The 18,489-nt window shown below is 38.9% G+C and overlaps 1 protein-coding gene across 3 annotated transcripts in view; it reads right to left on the bottom strand.

The window, feature by feature from the left end:
• The window catches only part of adcy8 (adenylate cyclase 8 (brain)), a 198,123-nt gene that overhangs the window by 4,099 nt on the left and 175,535 nt on the right, over window positions 1-18,489 (bottom strand). For all 3 annotated transcript variants that reach the window (XM_023977858.2, XM_023977855.2, XM_023977857.2), the window contains 2 exons: window positions 8,230-8,388; window positions 36-182 (listed from right to left, as the gene is read on the bottom strand). In XM_023977858.2, the coding sequence (XP_023833626.1) occupies window positions 36-182; window positions 8,230-8,388 (306 nt within the window). The remainder of the gene's footprint in view (window positions 1-35; window positions 183-8,229; window positions 8,389-18,489) is intronic.

The raw sequence follows: 18,489 nt of genomic DNA, 5'->3' as shown, positions 1-18,489 counted from the left end.
GGGACAGTGAAAAGGACAATGTTGCAGTTCCCCACCTCGTCAAAGTCGGCAATGATCTCGTTGAGGAGGCGCAGACACTCCACTCCTTGGTTGTTCATCTCTGTTTGGGAGTAGAAGTCGGCAAAGCCCGGGATGGAGGCGAACATCACACCCACAGCATCGTATGACTGGGAGTAAAGCTCCTGTGGAACAAAACGTGGGCAATATATGTTTAAAGAAAGTGGGGCAAGGAAAAAGCCATTGAACATTACATATAATGGAATTCTAACAATGTCAGGTAGTCATATACAGTGGGGAGAACAAGTATTTGATACACTGCCGATTTTGCAGGTTTTCCTACTYACAAAGCATGTAGAKGTCTGTCATTTTTATCATAGGTACACTTCAACTATGAGAGACGGAATCTAAAACAAAAATCCAGAAAATCACATTGTATGATTTTTAAGTAATTCATTTGCATTTTATTGCATGACATAAGTATTTGATCACCTACCAACCAGTAAGAATTCGGCTCTCATCCGACCTGTTTAGTTTTTCTTTAAGAAGCCCTCCTGTTTCTCCACTCATTACCTGTATTAACTGCACCTGTTTTGAACTCGTTACCTGTATAAAAGACACCTGCCAACACTCAATCAAACAGACTCCAACCTCTCCACAATGGCCAAACCAGAGAGCTGTGTAAGGACATCAGGGATAAAATTGTAGACCTGCACAAGGCTGGGATGGGCTACAGGAAAATAGGAAAGCAGCTTGGTGAGAAGGCAAAAACTGTTGGCGCAATTATTGAAAATGGAAGAAGTTCAAGATGATGGTCAATCACCCTCGGTCTGGGGCTCCATGCAAGATCTCACTTCGTGGGGCATCAATGATATGAGGAAGGTGAGGGATCAGCCCAGAACTACACGGCAGGACCTGGTCAATGACCTGAAGAGAGCTGGACCACAGTCTCAAAGAAAACCATTAGTAACACACTACGCCGTCATGGATTAAAATCCTGCAGCGCACGCAAGGTTCCCCTGCTGCACCAAGCGCATGTCCAGGCCCGTCTGAAGTTTGCCAATGACCATCTGGATGATCCAGAGGAGGAATGGGAGAAGTCATGTGGTCTGATGAGACAAAAATAGAGCTTTTTTGGTCTAAACTCCACTCGCCGTGTTTGGAGGAGAAGAAGGATGAGTAAAACCCCAAGAACACCATCCCAACCGTGGAAGCATGGAGGTGGAAACATCATTCTTTGGGGATGCTTTTCTGCAAAGGGGACAGGACGACTGCACCGTATTGAGGGGAGGATGGATGGGCCATGTATTGCGAGATCTTGGCCAACAACCTCCTTCCCTCAGTAAGAGCATGAAGATGGGTCGTGGCTGGGTCTTCCAGCATGACAACGACCCGAACACACAGCCAGGGCAACTAAGGAGTGGCTCCGTAAGAAGCATCTCAAGGTCCTGGAGTGGCCTAGCCAGTCTCCAGACCTGAACCGAATAGAAAATCTTTGGAGGGAGCTGAAAGTCTGTATTGCCAGCGACAGCCCCGAAACCTGAAGGATCTGGAGAAGGTCTGTATGGAGGAGTGGGCCAAAATCCCTGCTGCAGTGTGTGCAAACCTGGTCAAGACTACAGGAAACGTATGATCTCTGTAATTGCAAACTAAGGTTCTTGTACCAAATATTAAGTTCTGCTTTTCTGATGTATCAAATACTTATGTCATGCAATAAAATGCAAATTAATTACTTAAAAATCATACAATATGATTTTCTGGATTTTTGCCGATTTTTTCCGTCTCTCACAGTTGAAGTGTACCTATGATAAAAATTACAGACCTCTACATGCTTTGTAAGTAGGAAAACCTGCAAAATCGGCAGTGTATCAAATACTTGTTCTCCCCACTGTACACTTATTTGGAAAAGGTCAAGGATGGAGGGGACATGTGATTTGCTCATATAATTTGAAAAACGAATCAGGAGTAGGCAGCACCATAAGTAAGCGAGTAAACTGAGATATGACTAAGGGGTTGATCAGGGCAATTTTTCCATAAATAGACTTTTACCACGGTAGAATTTTAATGGCACATGATGCCTAAAAAATGGCTGTGGTGGTTCTTGTGTTAACATTTTACTGCAGTGGGTTAAATCAGGGTCAATCAGGGTTTCTTGGTAGTCTTCAACAAATCTACTTTGAAACAAAAGTGTAAACCTCACACACATGGTAATGGACTTCAAAAAAATAAGACTCCCGTACCATGTCAGATATAGAGATATATACTCATTTTTGAGTTTGCATCCCAATATGACATTTTATATACATCACAGAAGACTGAAATATAACAAAACCGTTCGACAATGAAACACTGGATTTGTAATCATCATAATGATTAATTATGAAATCATGAAAAATATGAATGACATTCCACCCATGAGGCGATTTGGTAATTTGACTGCAGGAAAGAGGTCTAAGTTCATTTTAGTTGTAGATTAACAATACTTAGTCACACATCTAGGTCTTTTTTGTATTTTTTTTATTTAATGTTTAAAACATACAATATACTTGCAGTGAAGCYACTCAACAACTACATCACATTAGTCATCTAACAGACTCCCATCCAGAGCGACACACAGAAGCAACCAGGGTCAACGCCCAGCTCAAGGGCACGTCGACACATCGAGGAAAAAAATAAATTCAAAAAATTAAAAACGGGGACCTGAACCAGCGATCCATCAGCCACCGGCCCAAGCTCCCAACCGCCAGCCCTCCAAGATCCCCCCCCACAGTTCCACAAGAGCTGCCCCTCAACCATCCGAGACCCCTTCTGTGGGGGGCACAGAAGAAATACAAATAAATAATAATAATAATTCAAAAAATATATTCCATTCCCCACCCCCAAGCCCCCCCATGCACCAACGACCAACATCCTGTTGGTGGCAAAAATTCTATATAATTATTTTAGCTGAAAAGCACGAAGTCTTGAATCTTGCGTCCTTTTATATATCAACTCATACACCCTGTACCATGGAATCGGTACATCAAGAATTTCTTCCCAACTATTTTGCTATCTATATGGCACAGCCGTCAACATCCTGGTCCTCAAATTAAACTGATATACTTTCCTATTTATGCTATTTTTATTCCTCCGCCAGTTTTGATTCCTTATATTTGGCAGACAGACCAGTTCCCTGCCTCCTCCGTCTGTCACCTGCCTCCTCCATTTTTGGTGTAATGCTGTAATCAATTGGTTGTACTCTGGGATTGAGCAGACCTTCCCATACAATTCTGATAACTCCATGAAGGACATAACTCTACCATTCCAATTTACAATATAATTTAAAAACAAAATACCCTTTCAAACATCTTTCCCATAAATACAGTTTTTTTATCAACCAGCACATTTGAGTTCAGCTTTAATATTTGTTGCAATATTTGTTCAATCTTTTCAGGGGGATGAAATTGAAATTGTAGCCAGCTCTGTAATGCTTGTTTGAAAGAGAGATACTTTGAAAAAAGTATCATTTTCAATTAATCAAAAATGAGACATGGCAATCTGCACAAAGGCAAAAAAGCAATTTTTAAACAACGGATGAGCTTTTCTTAGTAATTTACTTGAGAACTATTTAGGGTACAAATAAAACTTTTGAATAAGGTAAGCTTTTAGAGAGAGGTTTAGTGCTTTTATATTTGATAATCTCAACCCACCCAATTCATATTCATTATATAGATAGGCACACTTTATTTTGTATGCTTTAGTGTCCCAGAGAAAGCGAGTTATTTTTTGCTCATATAATTTGAAAAATTWATCAGGAGTAGGCAGCACCATAAGTAAGTGAGTAAACTGAGATATGACTAAGGAGTTAATCAGGGCAATTTTTCCATAAATAGACAGGTATTTACCTCTCCATTGTTCCAGGATCTTGTCAATTTTTACACGTTTTCTATTGAAATTCATTGTGGAGAGCTCATTTATATATTTTGTGATATGAATACCTTGTATGTCTACTTCACTGTTAGCCCATTTTATAGGTAAACTGCAGGGTAATATAACATTTGTATTTTTTAAAGATCCAATACGTAATATTGTACACTTATTATAATTAGGTTTTAGTCCAGAGAGTACAGAAAAGTTATCTAGATCTTCAATGAGATATTGCAGGGATCTAGCTAATATAAAACTTGAGTCATCGGCATACATGGACACCTTTGTTTTTAAGCCTTGGATTTCTAATCCTCTAATGTTGCGATTTGATATGATTTTAATAGCTAGCATTTCGATGGCCATAACGAACAGACATGGTGACAGCGGACACCCTTGTTTAACTCCTCTTGACAATTCAAAACTCTCTGAGAAGTAGCCGCTATTCACTATTTTACACCTGGGGATATTATACATGACTTTTACCCATTTTCTTTTTCCTGTCGGGTTAGAATTATTTTGTGAGGTAGCCGGATCTTTCCACGATGGAGTATGTTGTTCCTCCATAGCATAAAGCGTTGATACTTCCCTCAGGATTCGATTTCCCTCAGAATTTCTTTAGTATCCAGGTTGGCTCTGAACTGCAACCAGTTGTTTACAAATGTTTTTAACGATGCATCTTTTCCACGACAACCGAATATGTAATCCCGAGTTACAAAATGCAATAAAGTTGCTTTCGCTGTTTTGTTTGTAATCAACAGGGCTGTGATGAAAGTTTAAGTTAGTGCTTACTCGAATACTTGCTTGAAAAGCTCAATGTTTTCCAGTCGAATGCTAATCTGTTTCACCAACTCATCTAGTTCTACACTTGCCCCTAGCAGGGATGCAAATTATGAGGGACTGTCAAATCATCACCACTAGGGTGCAATGTTAATACATCACAAATATGCCAGTTGATGTAGGCAAGGCATTCATTTAGATAGAATAATACGTAGACTAAAAATAGCTATACATGTTAACAGTCCTTTTAATGATACTACATTCGCAATTCATTTATGCAGTAGTGAGTCAAAGTTCAAGCTTATTAAACAATGGTACTGTAAATAATTGCGTTAACTTAGTAACAGGTTATGTATATTTTTCATACTGTGGCAAATGAGCTATTATGGTTTAATTAATTAATCTCTGGCTTAATGAGATTAATTAATTATTTAGTGGATGCTCTTTGCTCCTGTGTACACAGGTTTTAGATATACTATACAATTTTGCTCTAAATTAAAACTGAACTATTTGTCTTTTATTTGTCTGATACCCCAAAAAATGTTTTTGACTTGAACTGATTAATTAATACATAGTCTCTCTCTCTATCAATCTATCAATCAATCAATCATCCATAAAATCAACCCATTGCGTTCCATTCGTGACTCCCTGGTTTGTAGATTTGCATCTAGGGGAAACTTCACGCCTGGGACATAATTGTGTCTTCTTTGCAGTGGCGACGCGTCATTCTGAGCAACCACTATCCAGCAAATGCCGCTGTTTTGCATATCATTCTGACATTCATTCGCAGCACAATATTATATCATACCAGTTAGCAAAACAAAATCATTGAATTCTGATAATAAAGAAGCATACTCAACTCCTCACTATCATATTATTGTTTTGGTAAATTGTCTTTGAGTAAAGCAGCTTCAGAACGCAGCTGTTTCAGCYTCTCTCCATGCCTTCTGGGGCAGCCATAGAAACCACAGACCGTTGGCGTCGTTGATCTTCTCTGTTTTCGTGTGATTTGCTTAAGGGTGATGTCACAACACAGCAGCACCTATTGGGAGAGCTGACTGAGGACCAGGCAGCTTCTGCTCGCCTGGGTGCCCCTTGGCAGTGCCAGTCCAWGAAGGCTCAAGGTCATTGGTCACAGATAAATCAACGTCTTTTCTCTGGTAACTTTGATTGGACTGATGTGTGTCAACTTACAGTAGCTGAAAAGATATCATGACACACAAATCACGTTGATTATCTTATCATTTTCWAAATTAGCGTTCTGAAGGTAATRTAGAGATAAAACGTCTCGGTGCTCATCAGCCACTAAACATTGAAATTGGGCCATCCGTTAAAATAAAGCAAACGGGTAAAGAAGATTCAAATATGGTTGGAAGCAGTTGYTAAGATCTGTTTTGAGGCAGATATACGGCGACGTGTCTTGTTGTTAATGTTTGATGTCAGACTGTAATACCCATTGAACTGTAACTATGCAACAGATGAAGCGAGGGGGTGACTTTATAAACTTTGTTGCTTTATTCTTCACCGGAGAAGCTTGGTACCAGAATGGTGTTTTGGCTGAGTCCCAATACTCGAACAATGTAGCAATATTGTAGACCAGGGTTCCCCAAATGACATCCGTGGGTGGTGTTATTTGGYCCCCCAACTAAAGTTTTTTGAGCAAAAAAGTATGTCATTTGTATATTTTTTTATTTAAAATGTTCATTGTTGGACATAAAAGACTGTAAAAACACCAGGAAATCAGCTCCAATTGATTTTAATTTTGGAAATCTGTTCCCAATCATTCCCACGCATAATGTGATTGTATACAAATGTAAGCAAGGTTTGCAATTATTATGTTTTAGACAAATATTATATATATATCTGTTTGGCATTCTTGCGGTTAATTTGCAGTCTACAAATATTTTTTTATTACGTTCCGACCCACCGACCATCCACTCAAGAAAGAAAATTGTCTCGTGGCTGAATCTAGTTGATGATCCCTGTGGTTGACCCATGCTGAATTTGACTATGGGAAGTAGCCTATACAAACTGATAATAACCATAGATTATCTATATATTGCCATAACCAGAATGTTATAACCTTTGTGTGTGTAGAGGTTTCGATGCATATTAGCTTTTTTGATTGAGTTTGCACAACCAATATTTTTATGTTAAAATTGTCACTGCGTCTTTGACCCCCAACCTGGTCTCAGAGCGTTTTGTATGATTCTGTATGTAAATCCGAGACACACCATTTAGTATGATATGTTACGTTTCGTATGGTATGTATTATTTGTGGATGTTACAAATTACAATTTGTATTATATGTTACGAATTTACAAAACATACAATATGTTACAAATCTGGAAAACTTACAATATGTTACGAATTTGCTAAATGTATGATATGTTAAGAATTCTAGCTAGGTGGCTAGGTCGGTAACGTTAGCTAGCTCGCTAACTTTAACTAGGCTAGGGGTTAGGAGTTAGGTTAAAGGGTTAGGGGAAGGGTTAGCTGAAAKGTTTAAGGTTCGGGTTATCTAACATGCTAAGTAGCCGCAAAGTAGCTAAAGAGTAGTAAGAAGTTGAAAAGTTGCTAATTAGCTAAAATTCCAATCTCCCACCTTTAATTTTTGCCTTAAGTAACCATCTTATGTAACCATATGTAACATAAAATATCATATTAAATGGAGTGTCACAGATTTACATACAGAATGATATGAAACGCTCTATGACCAGGTTGTATGTGTTTATATGTATTTTTTTGTATGTGTTTAAGGTTAAAATTCAAGCGTGAATTCAGAGGTAAACCCTGTAAATAAATAAAAACKTATCTTCTTCAAAACTTTCCTTTCACATTCGGAAGCCTTCAAAACTGAGTCCCTGACTCATATATGGGGATGTGTAGAACAATGAGTTATCTCCCACCAACTGACATGTTATTACCATCAAATTAAAAGCAGGAAACATTAATAAAAGTGTCTTGTTTTCAGGCTGACTGAATCTAACTCTCTCTGCACTTCGTGGAAGCATCCTGAAGGCCGACCGTTCAGGCCACCGCCACCCTCTTTCCGCGTTTCGGTCTGAAGTTTGTCGGAAAATCCATTACGGCTCTCAAAGGGCATATGTAATTAGCATACATTGAGGTTTATGGAACCGATTGTGAAGAATGTTTGACGACAGCTCTTGATAGGTACATATGTCAATAGTGTCATTTTGGTTGAGTAAAGAAGTGAAAACTCCTCTTCAYGCTCCAAATCACAAATGTAACGTAACTTGAGTTTGGTTCAAGTAGAGGTAAAACAAATGAAACTGGGTTGTGTATGACCCCCAACACTGAAATAATATATTAATATAGATGCCATTTTTTTCAAAAGCAATTTACAGCAATGCTCTGCATATATTTTCATATGAGTGGCCCCAGCAAGAAATGAACCAACAACCCTAGCATTGCAAGCACCATGCTCTAGCAAATGAGCTACACAGGACCACACAAGTACATTATTAAGTTGAACATATCCCGAACAGTCTATCAGACGAAAATAAGGTAAATATAATTCCAGCTGACCTCATTATCCCGATCCTTCTCCAGGAAATGGCGGGCAACGTGACTTGGCAGAATATTCCGGAGCATGTTCTCGTTGTGTTCCCGGAGCTCCTTCATCTCGTTGATCTCCTCCTTGGCCTGGACACGCCAGAGGAAATCCAGCCGGGCAGTGTATTCCAGCTATGGGGGAAAAATATAAATATCAGGGCCACAATAGCTACAATGTTAAGGAAAGTTCAGATAAAATCACAAATTATTCTGCATCTTCATCAAACCTTGAATAATATTTAGCAGACGCTTTTATCCAAAGCGATTTACAGTAATGCGTGCATACATTTTCATGTGGGTGGCCCCAGCGGGAATCGAGCTCACGATCCATAACAGTCCWKTGTTGCTCTACCAACTGAGCYACACAGGACCACAACTGAACCGAATTGCATTGAATAGAAACAGAATGTCTCCTCATTCTGTCACCATTTAGAAGGGAAAACTTGGTTTGTGGGGTTAGGGTTAAKGTCAGGATAGTTAGAATTTCATGTGATCATGCCATACAGTAGAACTGTGTTACGCCTCAAGAATACAGAATATCACAGAAGCCAGAAAAGAGGACAATATATAATGAGGAATCACTATTAATTTGTGTGTGCAGACCTTTATGTGAGGTAAAGGTAAAGTGGATACAAAAAAAACGATTCAGGTAAAATGAAAATAAACATTTTAGGGTGACCCAAGAAATTACAGTAGAAGTCGGAAGTGTTTACATACACCTTATGTATGTAAAAAAAAAACTCAGTTTTTCACAATTCCTGACATTTAATCCAGTAGAAATTCCCTGTCTTAGGTCAGTTAGGATCACCACTTTATTTTAAGATGTGAAATGTCAGAATAAAGTAGAGAGACACATTCCCAGTGGGTCAGAAGTTTACATACACTCAATTAGATTTGGTAGCATTGCCTTTAAATTGTTAAACTTGGGTCAAACGTTTCGGGTAGCCTTCCACAAGCTTCCCACAATAAGTTGGGTGATTTTGGCCCATTCCTCCTGACAGAGCTGGTGTAACTGAGTCAGATTTGTAGGCGTCCTTGCTCGCACAAGCATTTTCAGTTCTGCCCACACATTTTTCTATGGGATTGATGTCAGGGCTTTGAGACGGCCACTCCAATACCTTGACTTTGTTGTCCTTAAGCCGTTTTGCCACAGCTTTGGAAGTATGCTTGGGGTCATTGTCCATTTGGAAGACCCATTATCTACCAAGCTTTAACTTCCTGACTAATGTCATTAGATGTTGCGTCAATATATTCACATAATTTTTCTGCCTCATGATGCCATCTATATTGTGAAGTGCACCAGTCCCTCTTGCAGCAAGCACCCCACAACATGATGCTGCCACCCCATGCTTCACAGTTGGGATGGTGTTCTTCAGCTTACAAGCCTCCCCTTTTCCTCCAAACATAACGCTGGTCTTTATGGCCAAACAGTTCTTATTTTGTTTCATCAGACCAGAGGACATTTCTCCAAAAAGTACAATCTTTGTCCCCATGTGCAGTTGCAAACCGTAGTCTGGCTTTTTTAGGCGGTTTTGGAGCAGTGGCTTCTTCTCTTGCTGATCGGCCTTTCAGGTTATGTCGACATAGGACTTGTTTTACTGTGGATATAGATACGTTTGTACCTGTTTCCTCCAGCATCTTCACAAGGTCCTTTGCCGTTGTTCTGGGATTGATTTGCACTTTTCGCACCAAAGTACGTTCATCTCTAGGAGACAGAACGYGTTTCCTTCCTGAGCAGTATGACAGCTGCGTGGTCCAATGGTGTTTATACCTGCATACTATTGTTTGTACATATGAACGTGGTACCTTCAGGCATGTTTAAAGGCACAGTCAACTTAGTGTATGTAAACTTCTGACCAACTGGAATTGTGATACAGTGAATTGTTGGAAAAAATACTTGTGTCATGCACAAAGTAGATGTCCTAACCAACTTGCCAAAACTATAGTTTGTTAACAAGAAATTTGTGGAGTGGTGGAAAAACGAGTTTTAATGACTGCACCCTAAGTGTATGTAAATTTCCGACTTCAACTGTAATTGTTATTTACATATTTACGGCCCGATTCTGACTTAAGAAATTATGCCTTTCTTAAGCAYGCCTTTCCTACGCACTTCTCAGAAGTTGGTATTCAGACTTACCTTATGAAGGTGTGTCATGGGCCTTGTCAATGTAATTTAACCTCTAAAAATTCTCCTAGTTTTCATTCAATAGGGTTGTTTGTTTTAAGCCATCCCTTTAAATATGGTGTAAATACGGTGCATTGAATCAGAAGGCTCATTCATCACACAACCCAATGATAATACTTTAATGATTTCTTCATTGGCAAGATTAGCAATCGTAAGCATGACATGCCAGCAAAAAACRCTGACACTACACATCCAAGTATATCTGACCAAATTATGAAAGACAAGCATTGTAATTRTTTATTCATACTGTGAGTGTGGTAGAGGCGAAACAATTATTGTTATCTATCAACAATGACAAGCCACCGGGGTCTGACAACTTGGATGGAAAATTACTGAKGATAACAGTGGACRATATTGCCACTCCTATTTGTCATATCTTCAATTTAAGCTTACTAGAAAGTGTGTGCCCTTAGGCCTGGAGGGAAGAAAAAGTCATTCAGCTTCCTAAGAATAGTAAAGCCCCCTTTACTGGCTCAAAAAAGCCAACCAATCAGCCTGTTACTAGGGCTGTGGCGGTCACACAATTTCATCAGCCGGTGATTGTCAAGCAAATAATTTYGGTCTCATGGTAATTGACCGTTAATTAACATAAATACGTTTAGCGTCGCCTGGCTTCCACACATAGCCTACAAGCCTACAAATCCATGTAATATAGCCTACTCCTTCACAATAAATCCATTATTTATTTTAGGCAGGTCTAAAGAAGCATGATATGAAGAAAATGTAGTCTATTTCAGAAGAACATAATAGCATACTCTGAGTACTGATGTGGCCAAATGGCTGTGGACTACACTAGTTTATATAGCAGAAAATATTTCCGTAGAATTCCATGGCATTATTTTATAGTATGAAGAATACAACTGAACAAAGCTGAATATAATATAAATATTTTCTCCAACCGATTTGAGGGAGTGTGCATTCTGTGTTGAGCGGTTAACAAAGAAATAGGTACTCCAATATACTCAATTTAGAGTTATTAATGAAACTTTAGTTGTTCTACAAATCATTAGATATATGTTTTGATTTTTAATACATTGTAAGGCTGCAGGATGAGACTAACGATGATTTGATTGAAGTCACTTGAAAGGCATGAGCCCTGCTTTGTTTTTTTKGGAAAGGCTCTACAGCCTTCAATTGTCTCTCATTCACAATTTGACAAGCACTTGTTAATGCCTCGAATTTCACGGCAGCATCCCCCTTTTGGCCGTAATGCACCCTACAAAAATCCATGCCTTTTGCGGCCCGGAGTGCTGCATTGTGCCCTTCTCCCTGAGAGCTGAGCAATCCAAAGCGCCTCTCAATCACATGGCTCTCCATCACGTGATCGGTTCTTTCTCACAGGCTACAAGTGAAGACAGACACATCAGGGACGCAACYAATTCCGAGGTGCATATTAAAGATATTTACTTTTTGTCAGCCAACAAGATGAGTAGGCCTAACCAACAGCAAAAGCACCAGCTTATGTCAATCTACTATCCCCCATAATACAAAAGTCAACCTATTCTAAATCTTGATATGAATAATGTAGAAATTGAGCAAGTTGTGGTGACTAAACTGCTTGGAGTAACCCTGGATTTTAAACTGTMATGGTAAATACAAATTGATACAACAGCAGCTAAAATGGGGAGAAGTCTGTCCCTAATAAAGCGCTGCTCTGCCTTCTTAACAGCACTATCAACACGGCAGGTCCTACAGGCCCTAGTTTTGTCGCACCTGGACTATTGTTCAGTTGTGTGGTCAGGTGCCACAAAGAGGTACTTAGGAATATTGCGATTGACTCAGAACAGGGCAGCACGGTTGGCCCTTGGATGTATAAAAAAATATTGGTCAAAAGGTTTGGACAGCTACTGATTCAAGGATTTTTCTTTATTTGTACTATTTTCTACATTGTAGAATATTAGTGAAGACATCAAAACTATGAAATAACACATATGGAATCATGTTTTAATCAAAAAGGTGTTAAATAAATCAAAATATGTTATTTTTGAGATTCTTCAAAGTAGCCACCCTTTGCCTTGATGACAGCTTTGCACACTATTGGCATTCTCTCAACCAGCTTCAACTGGAATGCTTTTCCAACAGTCTTGAAGAAGTTCCCACAAATTCTGAGCACTTGTTGGCTGCTTTTCCTTCACTCTACGGTCTGACTCATCCCAAACCATCTCAATTTGGTTGAGGTCGGGGGATTGCAGAGGCCAGGTCATCTGATGCAGCACTCCATCACTCTCCTTCTTGGTAGAATAACCCTTACATAGCCTGGAGGTGTATTGGCTCATTGTCTTGTTGAAAAACAAATGATAGTCCCTCTAAGCGCAAACCAGATGTGATGGTGCATCGCTGCAGAATGCTGTGGTAGCCATGCTGGTTAAGTGTGCCTTGAATTCTAAATAAATCACAGACAGTGTCACCAGCAAAGCACCCCCACACCATAACACCTCTTCCGTGCATTACGTGGGAAATACACATGCGGAGATCATCCGTTCACCCACACCGAATCTCACAAAGACACAGAGGTTGGAACCAAAAATCTCAAATTTGGACTCTAGACCAAAGGATAAATTTCCACCGGTCTAATGTCCATTGCTCATGTTTCTTGGCCCAAGCAAGTCTCTTCTTCTTATTGGTGTCCTTTAGTAGTGGTTTCTATGCAGCAAATAMACCATGAAGGCCTGATTCACAGTCTCCTCTGAACAGTTGATGTTGAGATGTGTCTGTTACCTGAACTCTGTGAAGACTTTATTTGGGCTGCAATTTCTGAGGCTGGTAACTCTAATGAACTTATCCTATGCAGCAGAGGTAACTCTAGGTCTTCCATTCCTGTGGCGGTCCTCATGAGAGCTAGTTTCATCATAGCGCTTGATGGTTTTTGCAACTGCACTTAAAGAAACTTTCAAAGGTCTTGCTATTTTCCGTATTGACTGACCTTCATGTCTTAAAATAATGATGGACTGTTGTTTCTCTTTGCTTATTTGAGCTGTTCTTTCCATAATATAAACTTGGTATTTTACCCAATAGGGCTATCTTCTGTATACCCCCCTACCTTGTCACCACACAACTGATTGGCTCAAACGCAGTAAGAAGGAAAGAAATTCCACAAATTAACAAGGCACACATGTTAATTGAAATGCATTCCAGGTGACTACCTCATGAAGCTGGTTGAGAGAATGCCTAGAGTGTGCAAAGCTGTCAAAGAGAGACTATTTGAAGAATCTCAAATATAAAATATATTTTGATTTGTTTAACACTTTTTTGGTTACTACATGATTCCATATGTGTTATTTCATAGTTTTGATGTCTTCATTATTATTCTACAATGTAGAAAATAGTAAAAAATAAACAAAAACCTTCAATGAATAGGTGTTCTAAAACTTTTGACCGGTAGTGTATATTTAACCTTGATTTAAACTAGGATGTACACAGAGATCTAACATCAAAGTCAATCTCTCTTAGCTCAAAGTGAAGGAGAGATTGACTTCATCGCTACGTGTATTTGTGAGAGATATTGACATGTTGAACTACTGGGACACAGCTCGGACACTCATGCATACCCCACAAGACATGCCACCATAGGTATCTTCATAGTCCCCAAGTCCAGAACAGACTATGGGAGTCGCATACTACTACAAAGAGCCATCACTACATGGAACTATATTCCACATCAAGTAACTCATGCAAGCAGCAAAATTAGATTTAAGAAACAGATACAAATACACTTTATGGAACAGCGGGGACTCTGAAGCAACACAAACACAGGCACATGTATACAAACACACAATAACATAAGCACTATACACATGGATTTTGTGTTGTAGGTATGTGGTAGTAGAGTAGGGGCCTGAGGGCACACACGTAATGTGTTGTGAAATCTGTTGTGAATGTATTTTAATGTTTTTTTAAAATGTAATTAAATTAATTTAGCTGGATCCGAGGAAACGGCTATCCATAATRAATACAAATACCTTTGTTAGAATATTGTTAACATACTCAATAGGATATATTGAGAGAACGGGTTCACAATATTAGGGATCAATGAAAGAAAGACATTGAAAAATATACATATTCTTCTCCTTTTCAGCATCAACTGGTAGATTTAAAAATAGTAGAATCTTGTAGATTATTTAGAGTTAGGAAAGTATTTATAAATCATAAATAACTGGTTTAGAGTGCCTTTACATATGAAAGAAAGAAAACAATAGTTTGATTCGTTCTGAAAATAGCCACATTCAGTTACCCATTATAATGTTGGAAGAGTATTGTACGTATCATTTATAATAGGGATAACAGTGTACAATAGTAGGCTATACCCTCGTCTATTGCCTGCACTAACCATGGAACTGTGTGATGACGCAGCCAAGTATTGCGCCATGTGTCGGGTTCAAACTGTTACGGCTTGGTTCTGCACTTCACTCCATAGCAATTTAATTCGCATACATGTCTTATTTATATGATCAACTGTTACTAATGATCCTCAGCAACAACCACATGGCCGTGATTGCTTTTACAGAGGAAGCATATGAAGGGAAACAAAACATGTTTTTAAATGGAATGATAATGTAGGCCGGCTATTCCCAAACTGGGGGGAATAAAAGGGGTACGCGCAATGCTGTCGGGGGTACGSCAAATAAAAATGTGATTCACATTTTCAAACAGTCCATTTAGATTTTCYAACGGGCCTATACATTTGGGTGATGTTTTTTCCTCACCTGAGTAGCATTGTTTCACTGCCAAAAATAAATTTAAACCATCTAGTGTTCAGCAAAATAACAACACAATGTCAATTACAGGTAGCCTAGTCAAATAATTAACATCCAATCACATTAACCGTTACTCTCTCACGGGAAACCTTCACTCTTGCGCAGACATTTAGAAATGAAACATGCCAATTTGAAAAATAATCCACGGGAGTTTTTGGAGTGAGAATTAAGATGACTTTTGAGTAGTAAGACATGTATAAAAGCAACAGATACCATTAATAAGAAGGGGCTAGAAGCGTCTTATATGGTGAGCTACTGAGTGGCTAGGACAGGCAAGCCCCATACTATTGTGGAGGACTTAATTCTTCCTGCTGCTGCGGATATGGCTGAGACAATGCTGGGGAAAAGGCCCAAAAAACTATACAGACAATGTCTCCATCAAACAACACTGTTTCACGAAGCATCAGAGGTATGGCAGGAGATGTTTTGAAACAATTACTGCTTCGCATACAAGCCAGTGAATTCTATGCATTACAGCTGGATGAGTCAACAGACATGGCGGGCCTGGCACAGCTCCTGGTAAATGTCCATTACTTTTATGGGGGATCAAATAAGGAAGACATCCTCTTCTGCAAACCAGGACAACAGGAGAGTATATTTTTAAAGTACTGGACAGCTTTGTGACATCAAATGGACTTTGCTGGTCAAGATGTGTTGGTACAGTGGTTCTTCTAAAAGTTGCGTCATACTGCAGAAAAAAACCTTGCGGGCTGCTGCAGCATTCTATGGCACGTTATTTAATTGTCAGAAATGTTTTACGTTAATGCAAGTTAGTTCTAGTTTGACCACCAGAGGGCATCTTTGAGAAGCATTTGATAGTCTCCCATATTGGCATTACTAGAGAATTTAAAACCTTTTGTGTAATAACATAGTACATAGGATTGATTTTAAGAAATTTGGCTGAATAAATTTGATGAATATTATGGTGCTCCTATTCTGAGAAAAATGAAAAAAGGAAACCCTCAGTGTTGGAAAATATGGAGCTGTACAACGTGATGGTTGGGAGTAGGCTACAGCATAAGAGGATTGGAGGATTATAAATTGTTTGCCTTCATTAGACAACTTTGTTCCAATATTTCTGTAAATCAGTGATATTTAATCCCATAGTAATTCGTTATGGATCCATAACTAAATCAACATCTGCATATTGAAAGAGTATTTTTATCATTATTTTATTAACGAAAACATAAAGATGCTGATGAAGAAATACAGTACTGTACAGTATATGCTTTTACATTTGGATAATAAAGCATTTAAAGCCTTTTGAATATATAATACAGTACTGGGCTATTTAGCTAAAGAATCCCGTGTCGTGAGGAAGGAGTAGGCTGTCCTTGTAAATAAGAATGTGTTCTTAACTGACTTGCCTAGTTAAAGGTTACACTAAGAGCATAATATTTTTGCACCCTMATTTTCTAATGATAGTGTAATACCTTTGTTTGAACTAGGTATTGAGTTTATTCTTGTTAAAACCAAGTATTGAGTTTATTTGTTATAATTATACTTCGCTGAGGGAATTAACCAGGTCAACACTCCCATTGGCTGCAGCTTATTAACAAGCAACCTTACTGGTCAAAACTTAAACTTAAAAGTAAACCAACCTATTCACTTATACATTAAAGAAATATTTATTCAAAAGAAACGCATTAACAACATTACAATTCGGGAGTAATCCCGTCACCTTTTAAATCTAACACCAATTAATTATAACAAATAAACTCAMTACTTGGTTCTAACAAGAATAAACTCAATACTTGGTTCTAACAAGGGTATTACATGTGGAAAGGTAGATACAAATGATTTGTTGCAAGTTGGGCGGGTTCACACCTACGGTAGATCAAGTTGGGGAGGGGGTTTCACACCTAGCTTGGCTATTAGACAATTCTTTAGTAAAGGTYGAATAGTCTATAGTTCAGCTAATAGCCCATCCTAGAAACGTTGTTAGCAGAATTCACAGCCTGCTACTCTTGTGAAAAACTAATAATAATATTTTCCCCCTTTCCACATGTTAAAGATTACAATAGATAAAGTGTTTTTAACCACAGTCGGACCCAACCCCAATTAATACATTTGGGCACAGTCGATAGTGTACTGGACTTCGGGCTAGAATGTTGAGGGTTCGAAACCTGCTCCCTGCTTGTTTCATTACATTATTRTGCCGGTCTCAGAGCAAATAGCCTGGATTGTTACTCCCATCTCGTTGCTCGCCCYCTTCCATGCGTCATTCTCGCTTGTGGGTGTGCTGGCAGGATGTGGCAGCACCTAAAGTTTGTGCGTCAAGAATTCAGCATAGCAATTTGTATGAAGATCTGGTTATTCACATATGCTCTAAACCGCTCTGGTGACAAACAAACTTTGCTGCCCTGTTTTCAATCGTCCACGTGGCTGGGAGAACCTCTTCAGATTAATGCAGATGAAGGGAGTTAGATATGCATAGTGTCAGGTTTTGGCCAAGACTGTTCGGGTTTTGGTCACTAGATGTCCCCATTGCACCTTTTTTGTACCTTTTGTTTTTCTTGCTCTAATTATTGTTTGCACCTGTAGGTCATTCCCTTGTTAGTATTTAAACCCTGTGTGTTCCTTTGTTCCTTGCTCAGTGTTTGTAAGTTAGCACCCAGCCCCAGCCTTGTTTTATTCAGAGATTTCTCTTGTTGGATTTTCCAGAGGTTCTCTGGTTTAGTTCTTGTGTATTATTTGAGTAGTCTTTTGAGGTTTGTTTTTCCCTGCTGTTTTTTACCACTTTGTGAAGTTTCTTTTGTATTTTGGAGGATTTCCATTTTGTGCCTTTTGGCTTTATTTTTGGACATTGTGGATTTAGTTTCTTTGCCTGAAGATTTTGTTCTTTATTAAACCACTATCGCTAGTACTGCTGTGTCTGCCTCATCTTCTGGGTTCTGACGATTATTAGTGACTGTTTCTCGCACCGGGTCCTGACACATAGGAAGTGTAGTGTACTGTTTTTTCTGCCTTTATACAGTGGGGAGAAGAAGTATTTGATACACTGCCGATATTGCAGGTTTTCCTACTTAAAAATTACAGACCTCTACATGCTTTGTATGTAGGAAAACCTGCAAATCGGCAGTGTATCAAATACTTGTTCTCCCCACTAAAACAAAAATCCAGAATATCACATTGTATGATTTTTAAGTAATTAATTTGMATTTTATTGCATGACATAAGTATTTGATACATCAGAAAAGCAGAACTTAATATTTTGCGTAACCCAGAACCTCTGTTTGCAATTACAGGAATCATACGTTTCCTGTAGTTCTTGACCAGGTTGGCACACACCTG

The sequence above is a fragment of the Salvelinus sp. IW2-2015 genome, linkage group LG32, assembly GCF_002910315.2.
Source record: "Salvelinus sp. IW2-2015 linkage group LG32, ASM291031v2, whole genome shotgun sequence".
Lineage (NCBI taxonomy): Eukaryota > Metazoa > Chordata > Actinopteri > Salmoniformes > Salmonidae > Salvelinus > Salvelinus sp. IW2-2015.
This window is presented reverse-complemented; position numbering and strand designations above follow the sequence as displayed.